General features: G+C 39.4%; 1 protein-coding gene across 8 annotated transcripts in view; it reads left to right on the top strand.

The window, feature by feature from the left end:
- The first annotated feature begins 1,298 nt into the window (after positions 1–1,298).
- Cnot2 (CCR4-NOT transcription complex subunit 2) overlaps positions 1,299–18,671 on the top strand; it is a 93,589-nt gene continuing 76,216 nt past the window's right edge. For 4 of the 8 annotated variants that reach the window (XM_050135625.1, XM_050135627.1, XM_050135620.1 and 1 more), the window contains exon 1: positions 1,302–1,447. In XM_050135625.1, the coding sequence (XP_049991582.1) occupies positions 1,443–1,447 (5 nt within the window). In that variant the 5' untranslated portion in view covers positions 1,302–1,442. Of the gene's footprint in view, positions 1,448–10,670; positions 10,765–18,671 lie in introns of those variants that run through there. The other 4 variants (XM_050135628.1, XM_050135629.1, XM_050135621.1 and 1 more) reach the window with 3 other exon arrangements.

Raw genomic sequence — 18,671 nt, 5'->3', positions numbered from 1 at the left:
GTGTCCTTCCTTGTTGAATTTTCCTGAAGTAACAAAACAAAACACGAAATGGTGGAGTATTTAGTGAAATGAACAACCCAGCAAAATAACTCCTTTTTCCCTGATTACATCAGTACCTGTTGGCATTAAAAAAATTTACATATCTGCAGGTACATCAAAATACCTTACCTTCAAAACCATGACAAAGTTAAATTTTATTTCACAGTAGGCTTTTATTTCTTCTTGTTCCTTGCCTCTAGCTTTCTAGGATAAATCGAAGCTGTAGTGATTGATTGGGGGCAGGAAGAAGGAAATGTTATAAAACAAACAGCAGATATTTTATTTACTTCAAACAGTAATCCACATTCATAAAATCAATAACTCAAACAATAATAGGAATAACAATACATTATGAAACTAAGAACTTCAAATCCACAGAGGCATTTACCAAATTTTAGTAATTATAAAACACGAAGTTTACGGACGTTCACAGCAATAAAGGAAGAGTACTATACGGCAAAGAAAACGAATTTCAGTTTCAGGGACAGTCCTGTTTTGGAGAGCAAAACGTTCTTTCCCCCGAAGTTTTCACTACAGCCATAGTATTTCCAAGCCAGCTGGTCACTACGGTTGACCAAGGGCGCGCCGGGCGGGAACTAAATTAAGGACCATAAACATTGCTCGGTTAGATTAAGTACACCCGGTAGCGCTTTAAAAACAGGCTCCCCTAACTTCCTCTCACCAGGTTTAGACCGGAACACGTCAAAAACAAAACAAAACAAAAACCAAGCAGCAGAAAAAGGAGGGGGTCGGGGAAGGGGGGGGGGCGAGGAGACGACCGGGTTTCGGCGCCGGGGAACTCACTTCTCAGGAGGTGACGGCGACGTGCGGCGGGGTCACCGCAGGCTGCGGGACGGCGGGGGGAGCCGAGCCCCGCGATCACCGCGCCGGCAAGGTAGTAACGGCCCCGGGGACGGACCGCAGGAGGTGCTCGGGGGCGGGGTGTCCGACAAAAACACAAACACAAACACGCTGCGCGTCCCCGGGTGGGCGGACCCACGCCGCCTCACCATTCCCCGCCCCTGCACCCGAGGCCGCGCTCGGACCCCAGGCCCCGGCTCCCGGCCGGCGTGGCGGCGGTGTGGCTCGGGGAGACGGTCGAGGCCGTAGAGCGCCGCCCTCCTTTCGCTCTCCGGAACCGGCGCCGGAGAGCGCCGCACCTCGGCCGGAGCCGGCGGAACCCCGGGGAAGGCTCCTGGGGAGCGCCGAGCTTCTCACCGTCGCCCGGCGTGCCGAGAAGCACCCGCTCCATCCGGCGAGCATTGCTCGCCACCTTCTGCCGCCGCCTAGAGTGAAGTCGGAGCGACGGGGGTCACGGCAGGGGTCAGAGGGTAAAGGTCTTGCTCCCAGCAGCCTCCGCGGTGGATACGTCGCCATCTTGGATCCGCGGGACAAGAAAATTCATGCGGTGAGTTTTTGGCAAATTTTCGGAAGTCTGGCAGCGGGGCGCGCGGCGGGGGAGGCGGATTGAGGGCCCCCGCAAGGCGGGGGAAGGCCTCGGGGCTAGTCCGGTCTCGCCCGGGGTCCGCGGGTAGCGTCCCGGCTCGCCGCTTCCCGTTGCTTTTGTCTCGGCTCCAATCGAAGGAGGGAGAGCGGAGCGGGCGGGGAGGGGGGTGGCGGCGCTGGAGGAGGGAGGGGGTGTGTGGCGGGGTGGACAGGACGTAAAGCGTCGCCGTGCTCGGGCCGCCGCCGCCGCCGCAGCTCCGGAGCCTCTAGGCCCGGTCCCGGCCGCCCGCCCGCCCGCCTGCCCGGCCGCGGCGGGGCTTTCTCCGCACTCGGCTCCCCCGGCTCCCGCCGGCGCAGAGCGGTCCCTGCCGCCCTGCTGCTTCCTGGGGTGGACGTGAAGGCGGCAGCGCCGGGCAGCATCCGAGGAGCCCCGGCCGCCTTCGACGGCTCTGCCACGTTCCCAGCAGCTGCCGGTCCTTGACTCTTCCCCCCCGTTCTCGCAGTACACGCGCAGCATCCGCCACTTGTGTGTTTTTGTTTGCGAACGATGGGGACATCGGACCGGCTAACGGGCCTCAGGAGCCTCCAGGCCCTGAGACACCGAAGGCCCCAGCAAGGTGGAGGGAGGAGGAGGAGGAGAGCAACTCCGGTGCTGCTTCTGCCACCGTTCGCGGAGAGGGAAGCTTCCCTGGTGGTGTAGAGACTTGAGTTCGGATGGTCCTGGGGTGGCGGAGGAACCCCGAGACACTTCTGTCTGTGAAGTTGCAAGCCCTGGTTTCTACTTCCGCCGGGGCCTCTCCTCTCTACCTTTTGCTGTCTTAGGTCTTAACATCAAAGTTTCATCAAAGAAATAAGTCGGGTTAAAAGAAACCTGGTAGTTCTTAATTGAGGTACTGTTTGTCCAGGAGAGTTCAGAACTCTTGTTATCTGTAGGCCGGTAGAAAAAGTTACTTGTAATTTTCTTTTGTAAAATGATTTCCAAGTTTTTGTCATTTGCATTTACTTTGAGCCCTTGTTAGTACGTTATTACCGCCGAAGAATTTCTCTGTACGGGTACCACTTTCTTGGAAATCCTAGGGGACGTCGCCACTTTTCAACATCTGGAAAACCAAGTGCCTAGAGTGTTTTTGCTTCCTTTTCATAAAATTCTTGATCCAAGAATTCTCTTTAATCATCTGGACAGCTCCTAATAAAATACAGCAATATGATCCTTAGATTCTTGGCAAATGGTAATAAGTATGATACTGACTTAACCAAATCTGTTCACAAGGGAAGGCAGGCATATTTAGTGTTCAAAACTGAATACATTTTCTATTCTCCATAGTGAGAAATTTTAGAGCTAGGGAATTGTGTCCCTAATGATTTCTCTTCCCAAAAATAAGTGGGGGTGATCTATGTGGAGAGAGTGGGATAGACATTTAAAAGTGTATACTTTCATAAGAAGTTTGTATTTGGGAATGCTTGGTATATTTGACAACAATCTCTTTCCAAACATCACTGGATTTATCTTTTGCAATTTTGTAAGATAATTTTACGCCATGTTGGAAGTGTTGTTAAAAATCCAATACACTGAAATGGCTGTCTACACCAAAATATTTGCCTGTGTTCAGGTCTTACGTCGTTGATAGGTATCTTAATGGTTCAAGATCATTGATAAGGATTGTGTGCTGCACTTTCTTACTTAGTTTTTGTTGTTATCTTAAATCCAAAGGAAAACTTTGAAATGCACAGAAGAGACAGTTTCTTCCACTTTTTACTTTGGCTGACTTTGCAAGATCCTTAATTAAAGTGGAACCTTTTCATATTTTTAAAGTGATGTTTTTTGTAAGTAGACCAGAAATAAAAAAAAGTATTTCACAATTTTTTTTGCATTCCTGTTAATGCTTTATTAATACAGACGTTAAGGCGGTGAGTGTGTTGGCAGAGCACTGTGGTTCTAATGATACAGTCTAGAGATATCTGTAACCTTATCAGATCCTAGAGACTGAGAGTCATGTGAACATTAATGTAACAGTAAATACAGCCTTTAAAATCGGTTCTCAAATGCTTGTATGATGAAAAGTGAAGGAAATTGTGCCTGTGAGGGGTTTGTTTCCCATTCATTTGAGAACTGTCCGATCTGGAAAACGAAATAAACTCAAAATGTTATGCTCCCTAAAAGAAATAAGTGCTTCTATTTTCCCTATATAAGGGTGGGTACTTAATTTACTTTTTGGTTTCTCAGATATGCCTCAGGTTCACTTAAAACTTCAGAAGTAAATGTACCCTATTATTGGTAAATTAAGTACACTGGTAGCCCTGCTCTGTATTTCTTAAGCAGGTGCTGATATTAGCAATACTTTAATGGACCATTATAGAAGGTTTTTTCACACTCCATGGGATGGTAGTTATTTCCTTTTTATTGACAAATTTGCTTCATAAGAAAATTTGGCCTTTGTATGTAAGTAAACTTGAGCAGATAGTAATAATCAGTATAAGTAACTATACTTTTGTGCTCTTTTGAAGTGATGTTAAGTAGTAGTATCTTTTGATTAAAATTTTAATTGTGAAATGAATGACGTAGTTCATTGAGTAAAGGCATTTGTCACCAAGCCTGATGACCTGAGTTTGATTCCAGAGATCTCCACAGTGGAACAAGAGAATCAATTCCCCCAAGTTGGCTTCAGTAGGTATCCACACAAATAAATAACTACATATAATAAGAAACTTGAAGTTTTACTGTAGAGAGTTCATTTTGAGAGCACACATTTAAAAGCAGACTGTAGATTCCATGTGCTTGTTTGAGTGGATATTAGAGGAAAACTTACACAAATAGTGACAGTTTTAGGAAAATACTTTTTTTTTTTAAAATTGTATACAGTGTCTGCCTGCATGTATACCTGCAGGCCAGAAGAGGGCACTATATCTCATTACAGATGGTTGTGAGCCACCATTGTGGTTGTTGGGAATTGAACCCAGGACCTCTGGAACAGCAAGCAACCAGTGCTCTTAACCTGAGCCATTGCTCCAGCCCTGGAAATGATACTCTTAAGTATGATTTTCTTACCTGGACGTCAAATAGTTTAAATTTTGTGTAGGTGTGTGAACTTGCCATGTGGGTAGTGTGCGTGTGAGTGCAAGTGTCTGTGGAGGCTGTAGGCTTCAGACCCCTGGAGCCTGAGTTAGCTGTGACCCTTCTGACATGGTGCCTAGGAACTGAACTCAGGTCCTCTGGAAGAACAGCAAGTGCTCTTGCCTGCTGAGCTGTTTCTGCAGCCCCTCTAGTGAATTTTGTAACCACGAAACACAATAAGGCAAAGTCCCAGGTGGGCGGGCAGTTTCAGGGGCAGTTTCAGAATTAATAAGCTGTACTGTAATTTGCGTGGTATTGTATATAGCAGTGGATCAGAAGACCTAGGTTAGGATAGAAGTAGTTCTTGCTGATTCAGGTGACTGGCCTTCCTGACCTCTAAGAATGATTTTTACCTTTGATACTTGGAGGAATTGACTTTATTGTAACATTTTCAGTGTGGGAAAAAACTGTGCTCAAGTTGATATCTAGTATAAAATAATTTACATTTGAAAAGAAACTATAAGGGCTTAAGGTTACAAAAATATTTTATAATTTTTACCTTGGATCAGTTTTTTGAACTTTAAGTGGTAGTATCTTTCTTTCTGTGTGTTCTTAGATTTCTACTTAAAAATTTCAGACTTTAGGACAAATCATGCTGGTATAGCTTATTCATCATTATCAGGGATTTTTCTTTTTTTAAGAAAGGAATTCTTGGCCGGGCGGTGGTGGCGCAGGCCTTTAATCCCAGCACTTGGGAGGCAGAGGCAGGCGGATCTCTGTGAGTTCGAGACCAGCCTGGTCTACAAGAGCTAGTTCCAGGACAGCCTCCAAAACTACAGAGAAACCCTGTCTCGAAAAACCAAAAAAAAAAAAAAAAAAGAAAAAAGAAACGGAATTCTTTATCTTTTGTAGCCCAGGCTATCTCTTTAGACCAGGCTGGCCTTGAACTCACAGAGATTTGCCTGCCTCTGTCTCCCCAGTGAGTGCTTGGCTTAGAAATAGAATTCTTACTCTGTTTTCTGACAGCTCTTTCTCTGAAATGAAGATGCAGATGCCTTGTGTGTAACTCATAAGGGAGGGATGCTGCTCCATTATGAAGTGATAAAATGGTTTACATCATCTGAACCTTGATATGGGTGCATGACTAATACAGTATGCAAATGAGAACCAAACTGTCTAGAAAAGAACAGAACATTTTTTCTTTGCTAGACACTTAAATATTTTGTGCATGATCAAACTCAGGGTCTGGGTCCATTTAGATTGTGTGTTTTTGCCCCAACTCTGATGAAACTTTTTTATAAGCATGTGTTTGTGTGTGGGGGGAGCGGGGGCGGGGGAGGGTTAAGTGTCACTTCTCTGTTGCTTGGTAAACTTACTCGGAACTCGTGTCATTTTCTTCATGAACTTTCTTGACTCCACAGTCCTTGTGTCTTACTGTTATTGAGTATGCCACCATAGATCTTCATTTACCTTTCTTCTCTTTCTCCCACCATAACATCCACAAGTCTGGTCCTAGCAATAAAAGGACTCTTGTCTTGATTACATTTACATATCTGGTACTTTAGTATTTAGCAGATTCTCAAGGAACATGCTTCAGGCAAAACAGTGGCTGGATTAGCAGTTGTCAGTGATTTGTTTCCCAGTCTACAGAGCAAGAGCAACAACACATTTGGAAAGATGGGTAGATATCTTCTGTTTCCTCATTTTTTCTTCTTTCTTTAGAGCCTTCCTTTTTATTCTTAATTTACGGCTTTACCTGTTAGAAAGTAGGTAACTAACTTCTTGAGAACTGTCTGTATGTAGGGTTTATGTGGAATTTTGGAAAAAATGGTAGTACAATATTGATACTGTTGTATTGGTACAGTATTGATACTGAGCCAGTATTTGGTATTTCTAGCTGGACTTTGCATGGCCACAGGCATTTGTGGAAGGTAACATGTAGTATTCGGAAGGTAATTGTATTTATGATACTTAGCCATGACCCTCTAGATTTAAGCTGTTTGATGTTGGATTCTTTTTGTTTGTTTTTCTCCTACTTTTTCCTCTCTAATGCCTGACCCAAAGTTCCTTACAGAGGCAGAATTCTCTAGTCTTTGTTTTGTTTTTGATATGCTGAGAATCACACCCAAACCTTGGCACATACTGGTGAGCTGCATTGATCGTATAATTATCTAGTTTGAATATCATAGTTCTTAGGGAGGTTAGGTGAGATGCTTTAGTATATCTTTAAATATGATTTTTAAAATACATCTAGCAAATTTCAGCTAGAATTGTTCTTGACCAAATTACTGGTCACTCGAATTTTTAATATTTTGATGTAGAAATAAATGTTAATATGCTGTATAGGTTATTTTACTTTTCTAAAATCTGTAAAGGTATTTGTTTTACATTTTTGATACTGGGTCTCACTATGTAACCCTGGTTATTCTGCAACTTACTTTGGGATTACAGATGGGTACCACTATGCATTTCTGAGAGGCTAAAATTTGAGAACTAATTTAGCCTCTTAGGGTTTGAATGAGAGACCCTTAAAGCTTAGAGCCAGTTTTTTTTTTTTTTTTGTCCAATTTACAAATACCGAAAACAAGGAGGATAAATGATAACTGGGCTGTATTTAATGGACATGCTCATGCTTGATTAGAGAAATCTTTTCTTACAGTGCACTTATTTAAGTGTGTGTCTTCCAGAGACTTGAGCTACTAAACATCCAAAGGGTGCATATTTTTAAAAAGAATTTGTTCTAGTACTGAGGATGCTCTCTCTTGTTTTTGCTTGATTGAAGCATATTATTGTGAAAATAGGTTTTCATTTGGCTAGGTGTGGTGTTACACACACCTTTAATCCCAGGAGAGGTAGGCAGATGTTCTGAGGCCAGCCTGGTCTGTGTAGCAAGTTCCAAATCAGCTAGGGTTATACATTGAGACCTTCACTCAAAGAGGAAAAAAAAAGAAAAAGAAAATAAGCCTCTACTCAGTAAATTTCAGTGTGCCAAAGAATGCTCAACAAGCTTAGTTGTGTGTTTGGGTAGCATTGAATAGGCCTGCCTTTTCCTCACCAAACATAATGAGAAGCCATTTTCCATTTATATATCAGATTTAGAAATATAGCTCCATTGTGTATAAGCATCTGGACAAAATGTTATGACTGATTATGTAATAATGTTTTGGGAGAGGAGCATTTGGTTTTGTGTCATAGCTGCCAGGAATGAGCTTTTATGTCTTTTTACTTTGTTAATTATGATTTTCCTGCATACAGATTTTAGTTTTTTCACTTTCATAGATCAGTAAAATTGTATGAAGTTTACCATGTCATTAAAAAGATCTGGCTTGTTTGGCATTACTGCCTTGTACTTAAAATACTTGTACAGTTTGGACGTACATTCCCAGTATTGTAGTTTTGTATGGTTGTCACCTTGATGTTAAAGTTAAAAGTAGTTAAAATTTTAACATTGGCTTTTATAGAGACAGAATAGTCAGCCTGTTTAGATTAGTAGTAGAAATAGGGAATTATGAAGGTCTTTTTCATCAGTCTAGACTCAGTCTCATCTTTTATTTATTTTTAGTATTACGCTAGAAAAAATACGATTTATCCAGTTAAGTAGATATAAGTGGATGGTTTGTTTCGTTTTTTTTCTGGTCACCTTGTAAATGTAGGATATTTTATTCACTTGAGAGAGAAGTTTGAGAGTGGCAGCAAATTTCTGTTTGAAGCTGGATGTCCAGACAATATTCAGCAGCCACTCATGTTTTTAAAAATTAGAAACACTGAAAACCTATAAGTAATAATATTAAAATGAGAATAGGCAGAAATCAGTCTTTGATGACACATTTTATACATTTCCCTAATGCATAGTTCTGAGAGATGATTTGCCTTGAGCTCTGCCTTAATTTTGTATTCACAGAGTAGTGCTTTGAGGGTATAGCTTTTACGATTTTTTTGTGTGAGCATGTCTAGTGAGAAATTAAATAAGCTATAACCATTCTGATTTGTATTGTCTTAGGAGAAGTTCAAGGTGTATTCTTAGGCATGCCAGGCAAAACCTTGAGGTCTACAGTAACCAGCTTATCATACAGTTGAGTTAGCAGCCTCCAAAGTGTTCAAATTCAGTATGAGATGGTTAGTGCGTGCTTGCGTGTGTGTGTGTGTGTGTGTGTGTGTGTGTGTGTGTGTTGGAGGGTAGTCATGTTTTCAAATAGATGCATATGTGTAAAGAATGGTGACCCGTGTTTCAGGGGTTCTGTGAAACGCTTAAAGTGTTTGAGCATAGTTGAGAAGCACTGACCTTCATAATCTCCTGGATTGCTTCCAGTCCTTAGATTTTGTGTTTTGAAGGAGTTAAGACTTCACCTTTGTTTCTGTAGATGTAAAATTATAGATCTTTTTCTTTTTTAAAAGAAGTAATTTAGATAGAAATTGTGAAAATTTAATTTTTTTCTTTTGGATTGGCATTCCAGGTGTTCTCAACCAATTCTTAGAGATTTATTTGAGTGTTTGCTCAATGTTAGACATTATCAGTGCTGGGTGTATGTTAGGGATCAACGTAAGTGTCTGCCTATAAGCTAATGTCCTGGTTAGTATTAGGAGAAATAAAATAAGTCACTTTAGAATGTTGCACTTGTGAAGGGAGCAGCACTTGACTGGCGTTGGCTGAAATGAAATTACATAGCGTTGAGAGAGGGCCTTGGTTTTGTAGGGGTATCATTTGAACAGGAAGTCTAAGAGGAGAAAGCTGTGCAAGAATATGGGTGAAAGATGTACAGGGAGGGACGGGTAGAATGCGTTGAGGTGGATCAAGTTTTGCATGCTTTGAAGAAAGCTCCATATTTCATGATCAATACATGCGTTTTGCATAAGCAATGTGCACGCTAACCAGGAAAGAGTGGTTAAGACATGATCCTGTCTCTTAATGGATGTAAGAGTAGATTCTGTAAGCTTTAGTAAGGCCATGTGGGGATTGGCTTGTTGTTCATTACGAGGCTTTGAAAATGTTTTCTAGATCTGACAGAATTGGTCTGTCCGCACTGTAGAAAGTTATATTGGAGAACAAATATAAATGACCTTATTTGCATCTCCTTAGAATTATGAAAGCATGTATAGGTTTTTTGGTTTTGTGGTAATTGGTCATTGGCATTCCTTAGAGTTTGGTGGTGTTTTCGTGGTTAATAAGGCCCCTCTTGTGTAGTGTAGTTCAGTAACTGTTACAGTGTGCCCCATACTATTATGTTTGCACCGAGTAATTTCTCATGATTTAAGTTTTTGTGGTGCATTCTTTTTTTTTTATTTGAACTTTCGAGACAGGGTTTCTCTGTAGCTTTTGGTTCCTGTCCTGGAACTAGCTCTCGTAGACCAGGCTGGCCTCGAACTCACAGAGATCCGCCTGCCTCTGCCACCCCACCCGAGTGCTGGGATTAAAGGCGTGCACCACCACCACCCGGCTTTGTGGTGCATTCTTTAGGAACATTGTAGGGTAGAGAGAACAGCCTTGTTAATTAAGTTGTTTGAGAGAGATGATGCTTGTCTAGGGTGAGTTGGCCTTCAGAAAATGGAGGAGAAGACAAGGTGATCCTTCATAGGGCTTCATGGTTTCTGGGATCGCATACAGGTTAATTAAGGAGGTGATGTAGCCAGCACATAAGAGGTCTTTTCTTTTTTTAAATCTTAATATTGGAACTATGGAGTCACTAGCCAAATTTTAAATATCTTTCCCCATCCCCTTTAAAATAGCCAGATGTCTGTTTCAGGCAGTCTTAGATTCTACATCTGACAATTAAAATCTCAAAGTCCATGGTGTAATTGTCAGTATTGAAGGATTAGATTATCTCTGTTGGACAAATTAAGCATTTTGTGTTACTGTTAGCAAGGTTTTGTGAAAGATTTTTAAACTTGGTAGTTTTTATTTTTTGGAGAATTTGCTTGTGATACATATAAGCCAAAGCTGTAATTCAAATTTTTTATGTAAATGGAGAGTACATACTAAGTTTGGGGGAACAAAATTTGAATGTTCTTATTTGACAGCATTTTAAGTGGATTTTCAAAAATCTTTAGGACTAATCATCCTGAGTTAAAGTCACTACTCTGACTCAACTATTGTATTGCTCAGCCTCTTCCAATTTCAGTTTTCTAATTTTTTAAGGGAATCACCTCATAGACTGAGGAAAGGACTGGAAGTTTGTGCTGTTTGTCTCTTTTTGAAAGTACTTGTTACATTGAAGATATTTCTGAAGCAGGTAAGAACTAGCTACAATTCAGAATGTAACTCTGTATCAGGTCCTTAATTGTAAACACATAGAATACAGTCTTACTTTTATGGTTTTTGTAGCTTTGCTGTTTATGAACTTTATCTAAATGTCTGGCTTATGGACTTTGGGAGAGGGGAATTTGAAGGTTATTGGAGAGGCACAGCTATTTAGCAGTGATCGTCTTAGTAAGCCACTTAACTGTCTTAGTAAGCCACTTAACTCTGTTGCGTGTTTTTGCACTCTAAAGTACTGGTACTTTGTCTGTAATGTCATTTGACTTAAGCCTTCCTTCATCTTGAGAAGTACACATTCTGAGTATCCTTTGGGTTATTACAATTTTTTTGTAACTGTATTTGTGTACCTTATTATTATTGCCACGGATTTTTTTTCCCTTTAAAAAAGCTTTCAGTGGTTTGAAAGCATTGTATACAGCACTGTATACATTCCTTGTCTGTGTAATCCATCTGAATAACTGATAGTGTGTTTTAGTCTTCAGTCGAGAATTTCTTTTGGGTACTGAGAGCTTTGGAGTATTAAAAATAAATACCATATAAGGAAAACAGAATAGCACCAAATAGTAGAGGGTGAATCACAGAATCTGATGGCTGAGAGTTGAAAAAAAGGGCAATGAATGCTTTTATGTTTTTTGTCCTGATGAAGTCTAGTTATTTCACATGCTTGTTAGGGTTTCTGATTTTCCATATTACATTGTTATAAAAAGAAATATTAAAACTTTAGAAACTGGAATCTCATCAGTTTTTTTTTTTGCCTAAAAAGACGGAATTTAAAATAAAAGACATCTAAAAGTTATTTATAAGCTATATTTGTAAAACATAGAAAGTATACTTTTACCTGTAAATCCTGGTCAAGATGGACCTTTTGATAATTTTGATAGTTTTGCTAAGAATAACTAGGAACTACAGGTGCCTTAGCATCATGTATTTGTTTATCTGCCCAGTTTAGTCTAAGATTACTGAGTGCATATTTTTTTAAAGCTGAAAAGACTTTTTGTTAATTCATGGGCATTAACTAGAGAATTAATTTTTTAGATAACTTTTGTCCCACAGTATATTATTAAGGCATTCATCTTTAATTGTATATGCCAGTCTAGGACAAATAATGTCTATGTTAAAATGTCAGGCATTATAGAAAATGTAGTGACTATACTAGTGTTTTTGCTTCTCTGGCATCGTTACATGCTGTTTTAAAAATTGTATCTTTCCTCATAAATTTTAGATGATTCAGGAAAAGAATAAATCTCTTAATTTCTAGCTTTCAAGTTAATCATTTGAACTGTTTTTATGGCGATTTAAGAGTTCTGTGGTTTACTTTTAAGGATAAATCAGTAAGATAGCTATCGTAAGTTCAGATTTTGTGGGCAAATGTGTGTCATTGCAGCAATGTGACTTGATACTATTATGTATTGTTTATTAAAATTTTTGCATGCTATAAATAAACTGAGGTCAGTGCTAAAGAAGGCACACTTTAAAGATAATCATGACAAAATTAGGAAAAGAGGAAAATTAAAATCACTTCCATGTGTACAGTGTAGATGAGTGTGCTGTGTAGTGGAACAAGCATTGTTTGTTACCATCAAGTGTGAATAGTTACTACAGTCTTATTTTTCCTGCCTGGTTAAGTAACACAGGGTTATATAGACAATTTGGAGGATTAAGGAATATATTTCAGAAGAAGGGAAACACCTTCCAGAGATAGTCAGTGCTCCCCTTTTTTGAAAGATACGTTTTTTTTTTTGAAATGGTGTTGGAAGTTACCAGAAAGGCAAAAATGAAAATGCATCATTTTTGTAGAGAAATTTGGATCTTTGAAACTTAATAAACACAACAAAAACTCTTTAAGATCATGAGCGCTTTCTAATGTTACGTAATACTTCGCCCAATCATGAGTCCTTTTTGTGTGGGGTACCGGGTTTAGAGACAGGGTTTCTCGTGTAACTGCCCTGGCTGGCCTGGAGCTAACTCTGTAGACCAGCTTGGCCTCAAACTCACTGTGATCTGCCTGCCTCTGCCTCCCAAGTGCTGGGATTGAAGACATGCAGAGGCACCATCCACCCAATCATGATTCTTAATGGCCAAAGCAAAACTGACTTGATGCTTTTTTTAATTACCCAACATGTAGTTTTAATTTTCACTTTTATAACTGGTGAAAATTCAGTTTCACTCTTCCTTGGGTATTTGAGCATTTATTTAGAAAGCCTTCCTGTAATGTAATATATGTACATGAACTGGAGAGTCAGAGTAGCTCCAATTCTTAAGTGTAACTGACTTTAGTCTACTTAATTTTCAAATTCTAAAGATCCTTCCTGTAGAATTCAGAGGAATAATGTATGTGTAACATTTAGAAAACATACCCTGTAGTGTGTGAGTGTGTACATTAAACCTTAAGAATAGATTATAACTAGCGAATAGTTCTCTTAAATAAATCTCTTTTCCCCTTAGCTCTCACCTGTTCAGTGCATATACCTTCTTATTTGTGCTGGGGTTTGGAAGTGCTTGCTATTTTATATTTTGGAATATTTATATAGACTTGAGCAGTTGAGCCTCTTGTATTAGAAAAACCTAAAATCAAAACATTCTCTAAAATTTGAAAAAACTTTTTTTTTTTTTTTGAAGCATCATGTAAGCATTCAAAAATTTTCAGATTTTAGAGAATTTCAGGTTTTGGATTTCTTTTCATTTAGAGATGCCTAACATGCAATTAGTCATTGCCTTCACATTTTTTGCCTCTCAGTGTACCTCTGCATCATGGGTTTAGGGACCAAATCTGCTTAGCTTAGTATAGGTGTTTGCACTGCTGGGGTCAAATCAAGGGCTTTCCACATGCTAGCAGGCACTCTGCTGTGGAGCTGTACACCACAGCCCAAATCAGTCTTGTGTGCTAATGTATGTTTGAAACCTCAGAAGGCCCAAAAGGAGCTTGTTAACTGTATGAAAGATGTTTTAACAAAGCTTTTCATATCTTCCTTAAGATTTTTTTCCTTAGATCAGTTTTGCCAATTTATATCATACTATGTGTGAATTGTCTACTGAATATGGTTGTATAAACTTGCTCTAAAATTGTGAATGATAATTTTTAGATTCATATTTTTTAATTTTCTGAAAAATTTTAAAATTTTATGTCCCTTAAGGAAACTGTATTCCTTTTTCTGTTTGTGTTCTTCATTCTCATTGATAAGAATAAAGACAAAGCTATAATACTAGGCTATAGTCCTAGCCCTGGTACCCTGCTGAGCATCATTCAGTGGTTTAAGAGAGGGAGCTAAATAATATTTAATATCACACAAAGTATATGTGAAGTTTTATGCAGAAATACTGTTCAAGATTGGTCAAGTGATTTTAACTGGGTAAACTTAACAGTCAAAGTTTCAAGAGAACTTTTGAAAAATGTGCTGTATCAATTATTAATTCAAAATGTTGGGAAGATAATAGACACCAAAATCACAACCTGTTTGCTTACTAAGCTTAGAGTGTTTGGAAGGCTTAAAAGTAGTTTGATATCTGGTTGTGTTTGAGATGAGTGGCTTGCTTTGTAAGGGTAGGACAGAATAAGTGAGTTTTAATTACTGTTGCGTAGTTTATGCTTTTAGTTCATCAATTCATTTGATAAATATGACTAACTCCTTTTAAGTGTCAGGCACTGTTTGAAGAAAATATACCTGTGATAGCATATATTGTAGCAGTTGGTGATCAGGTGATGGAGACAAAGAAGTCAGAGATGTTAAGGGGGGGAGGGGAACTTAGAAAGACCAGTCAGTATGTCTCTTCTTAGAGTGAGCGAATGGGTAAACAACGCCTGTGTTTGTCCCAGGGTAAGGCCTTTTGGGAAGGGGCAGCAACACAGAACGGATAACCCTGTTACAGGAATATACTAGATGTCTTATTTTTAAAAAAATCGCAAGACTGTTACTGAAATGTAGTGGAAAGGAAGGCAGTGCTAAAATAAAATAGTACTGGGAAAAGAAAGGACCAGTGAGGACGGGCTTGTAAACTGCGCTAAGGACCATCTATCTGTTTTATTGTTGTAGTCTAGGCTAGTATGTTTTGTTTACATGCTACAGGCTTGAAACAGGAAATGAAACTTCCAGCTTTGCTCTTTTTTCCAAATTGTTTTGATCAATATATGTCTCTTGAATTTTCATTTGTCTCTTAGGATTAACTTGTTAGTTTTGCCAAGAAGCCAGCAGGAATTTTTAATAATGATTTTGTTTAATTTGTTGATCATTGAGCTATATTGCCACTTTTCTTCTGATCTTTGAACATGGAGTGACTTTGTTTATATAGTTCTTTTAATTTTTTCCATATTTTTTTGCAGCTTTCAGTTTTGTTCCTTAAACTTAAGTTCTTTAATCTCTTTGCTTGGGAAACGTAGTTGCTTTCTTAACTTCTTTTTTGGGTGTTTCATTATTACTGCATGGAAATGTGATTCTTACATATTGATTTATATACCTTGTACTGTGTCATTGAACTTCCTCATTTAACCATTTGATAAGATACAGTAAAGATTATTAAAATCCAAACTACTGTGAAACTGCTGTAAAATCATTAATCTAGTGACTGCCTTAGGATTTTCCATAGAGCCCATAATGTGGTCTGCAGCTAGAGGCAATATCACCTCCTCTCCGGACTGAACACTTGCTATTTCATTGTTGCCTAGTGGTTCTGTCTAGTGACAAGAGTAGACAACCTTGTTTTGGTCCTGCTCTTAGAAGGAAATATTGACTATTTCACCATTCATTATGCTTCTGAAGTGCCCTTTTGTAAAACCATAACTTGGAAGACATACATTACGTTTGTTTGTTTGTTTGTGTGGGCACACATGTGCCTTGGGGCCCACATGCGGATTCGAGGACAGTTTACAGGAGTCCGTTCTCCTACCATGGAGGTCCTAGGGATCAAATTTTATATGTTGCTGGGTTTCATTTTCTCATTTTGTTGGTTACAGTTGCATTTCTTGTGATGTTTTTGGTGGTCTTAACTTGTTAATACTGACCACAGGAATGATTTAAGAAGTGTTCTGGGTGGTTATTTGTTTTGGATTAGTTTGTGATTCTTTTTCTTCTAAATATTTGAGAATTTCATCACTCAAGTCTTGGTCATGCACCTTTTTTCCCTGTTGAAACTTTTCTATTAATGCAGTCTCTTTGCTTGTTATGGGTCTTGTTTCAGTTGTTTTATTTCTTCTGTCAGTTTTGATTGCCTGATGTCTTAGGAATTTGTTCATTTTCTCTAGTTTCATAGTTCATTACATGAACCTGTTATTTCTTTATCCTTCTCTTAATGTAATTATGTTATTATTATGATCTATCTCTATGCCAGTTTCATTTTTCTTTTTCTTGGTTAGCTTAAAGTTTGCTAGTTTTGGTTACTTCCCCCTATATCCAACCTTAAGATTTCTTTGTTTCTTAGTTATTCTATCACTTTTATTTTTCTCTGTTTGGTATAGTTTGTTCTCCCCCTCACCCCCCAATTTCTTGAGGTAGAAATTTAGGTAGTTAATTAATTGGAAATCGATGCCCCCTCTTTCTCTCACCTTCTTCTTTCCTTCCCTCCTTTTTTCTCCCTCCCTTTGTTTCTTGCCTTTCTTTTTTCTTCCCCACGTTCATGCTAGTCGAGTTCTGCCCTAGCCTTCAGATATCTTTTTAAAAATGTAGGCCTTTACAACCAAAAAATTCCCTTCAAGTGTCACTTCATTTATATCATCTAAATTTCAGAATCTTGTGCTTTTTATTCCTTCAGAATGTTCAGTTTTGTTTTCTGCCCTTGTCCTTTTACAAGTTAGTATTTTGAAGGGTGTTGTTTAACTTGCACAGACTTGTGGAATTTTTGCAAATTTCCTATTTTATGATTTTATTCTTTTTCAATTTAAGACTTAATTATGATCCAGTCTGAAATTGTCCTGAAGAGCGCATGTTTTGCCGTTTGTTGGTTATTTTATAGAAGTTTGTCAGCTCTAGCTGTTTCATGTCATTGTTAGTCTCTTGTTGGCTCTTGTTAGGCTTGTTGCCTAAGTTATTGCATACATTATTTGAAATGGATTATTAAAATTGCCCAGATACTGTTGTGGAGTTGGCTGTTTCCAGTATGGTGTTGTAATATGAGCGGCGGGACTGCGTCCCCAGCACCCCGGCTGCCTGGCTAGCTTATGCCTCGAAATAATTACACGGACACTGTATTCTTTTAAACACTTCTTGGCCTATTTCTATCTAGCCTCTTCTAGGCTAATTCTCACATATTAATTTAGCCCATTTCTAATCATCTGTGTAAGCACCCCAAGGTGCGCTTACCGGGAAGATTCTAGCCTGGGTCCATCCTGGGTCGGAGCTGCCTGGGAGAGAGGAGCCTGGCGTCTCTGCTCCAGAGAGCAGAGCTGTCAAGTCTGAGCTTGTCAAGTCCTCTTCCTCCCAGCATTCTGTTCTGTTTTCTCCTCCCACCTATGTTTTAACCTATCAGGGCCAAGCAGTTTCTTTATTGCTTAACCAATGAAATCAACAGATTGATATGACACTCCCACATCAGTATGGAAACCAATTAGTGTGGTCTTCCTGGAGAAGACTATTTCACTCTCGGCATTCTTAGTTGCCTGCAGTTCTTGGTGCAGGTTTGAGACCTCAAGGGCTTTCCTGCCAACCCCTTTGGCATGTCTGCTATTGTAGCCCTTGTTTAGTCACGCTGGTGAAATTTTATGGATGTAGCTTTAACATTGCTAGAAGACACATTCTCACAGTAAACTCCCTGCTCCTATGGCTCCTATAATCTTTCCTTCCCCGTTCTACAATGTTCCTGAAACCTTAGGCAGAGTATTTTTTAGATGTATCCATTGGATACATCTGGACTCCACAACTTGTCATTTTGACTGGTTGTAGCTTTTTCTGTAGTGGTCTCTAAAGTTTCTTTTCTTTCTCTCTCTCTCTCTTTTTTTTTTTGGTAATAGACTCAAGACTTTCTAGACTAGACAATGAGTTCATGGTCGTCACCCTTGGCAATTGACTGAAACACTGAAACATTGCTTCTCTAGAGACTGAGAGATTGTACTTAGGAAAATAGACATATGTATATATACATACACATATATGCACAAAGTAGCAATGAAAGTAGAGGCCATGGATTTGAAAGAGCAAAGAGAGATGTATGGGAATGTTTGGAGGGATGAAAGTGAAAGGGCAAATGCTGTAATTATAATGTGATAAAAGAAAAGGAAAATGAGGAATCTTTTTCCATCCAAAACCAAACAAAACTGGGATCAGAAGTCTCCCACTAGGCCTGGCTAAGATCTTTTTAAAATGATGGGCTATTGTTATTGTTCCTAATTTTAAGTCTTTAATGCTTCCCTTAAACAACTGGTTATTTGGAAGTCTGTTAATTCTGATGCTGTGGGCTGCGTTTTACCCCGTGTGTTGTAATCTGTGGAGGGCCGACATTTAGTGCACTGCAGTATCTGTACACACTGATCCTCCTCTTTCTGGTTACAGCTGGTGCAGTGGCTTCTCTGTGCTGTTTTAATGAATTTTTATGTGCTTTGCATTGGGAAGTATTTGATGTCATACTCTGGAGGATGAAGCCTTAAAGGTGTAGATGTAGTTATCCTAAGATGACAATGATTTCTTAACAGTGTGTCTTTCACTTGTAGCTCTCTTAGGTTGTCTTGGTATGGCACTCAGGTACCCATCTTCCCTAGTGCTGCTAATGATGCTGTTCCATTTGATAGGCCCAGAGTGTAGATCTTGTCTGTTCCTACTGTCTGATTAAAGATTGGGCCCCCCTTCTTGCCTTTGATGTTCTTTAGAACCCAATAAGGCTCTTCTTAGTTGTCTTCCCCCGTTTTCTTTGGTAAACCAATTGCGTTTTGAGGGGAGTTTCCAGAAACTTTAATGTTCT

This window comes from Alexandromys fortis, unplaced genomic scaffold, assembly GCF_014885135.2.
Source record: "Alexandromys fortis isolate MF-2015 unplaced genomic scaffold, M_Fortis_MF-2015_v1.1 scaffold_24, whole genome shotgun sequence".
Taxonomy (NCBI): domain Eukaryota; kingdom Metazoa; phylum Chordata; class Mammalia; order Rodentia; family Cricetidae; genus Alexandromys; species Alexandromys fortis.
The sequence above is the reverse complement of the archived record's forward strand: the minus strand, read 5'-3'. Positions and strand labels throughout refer to the sequence as shown.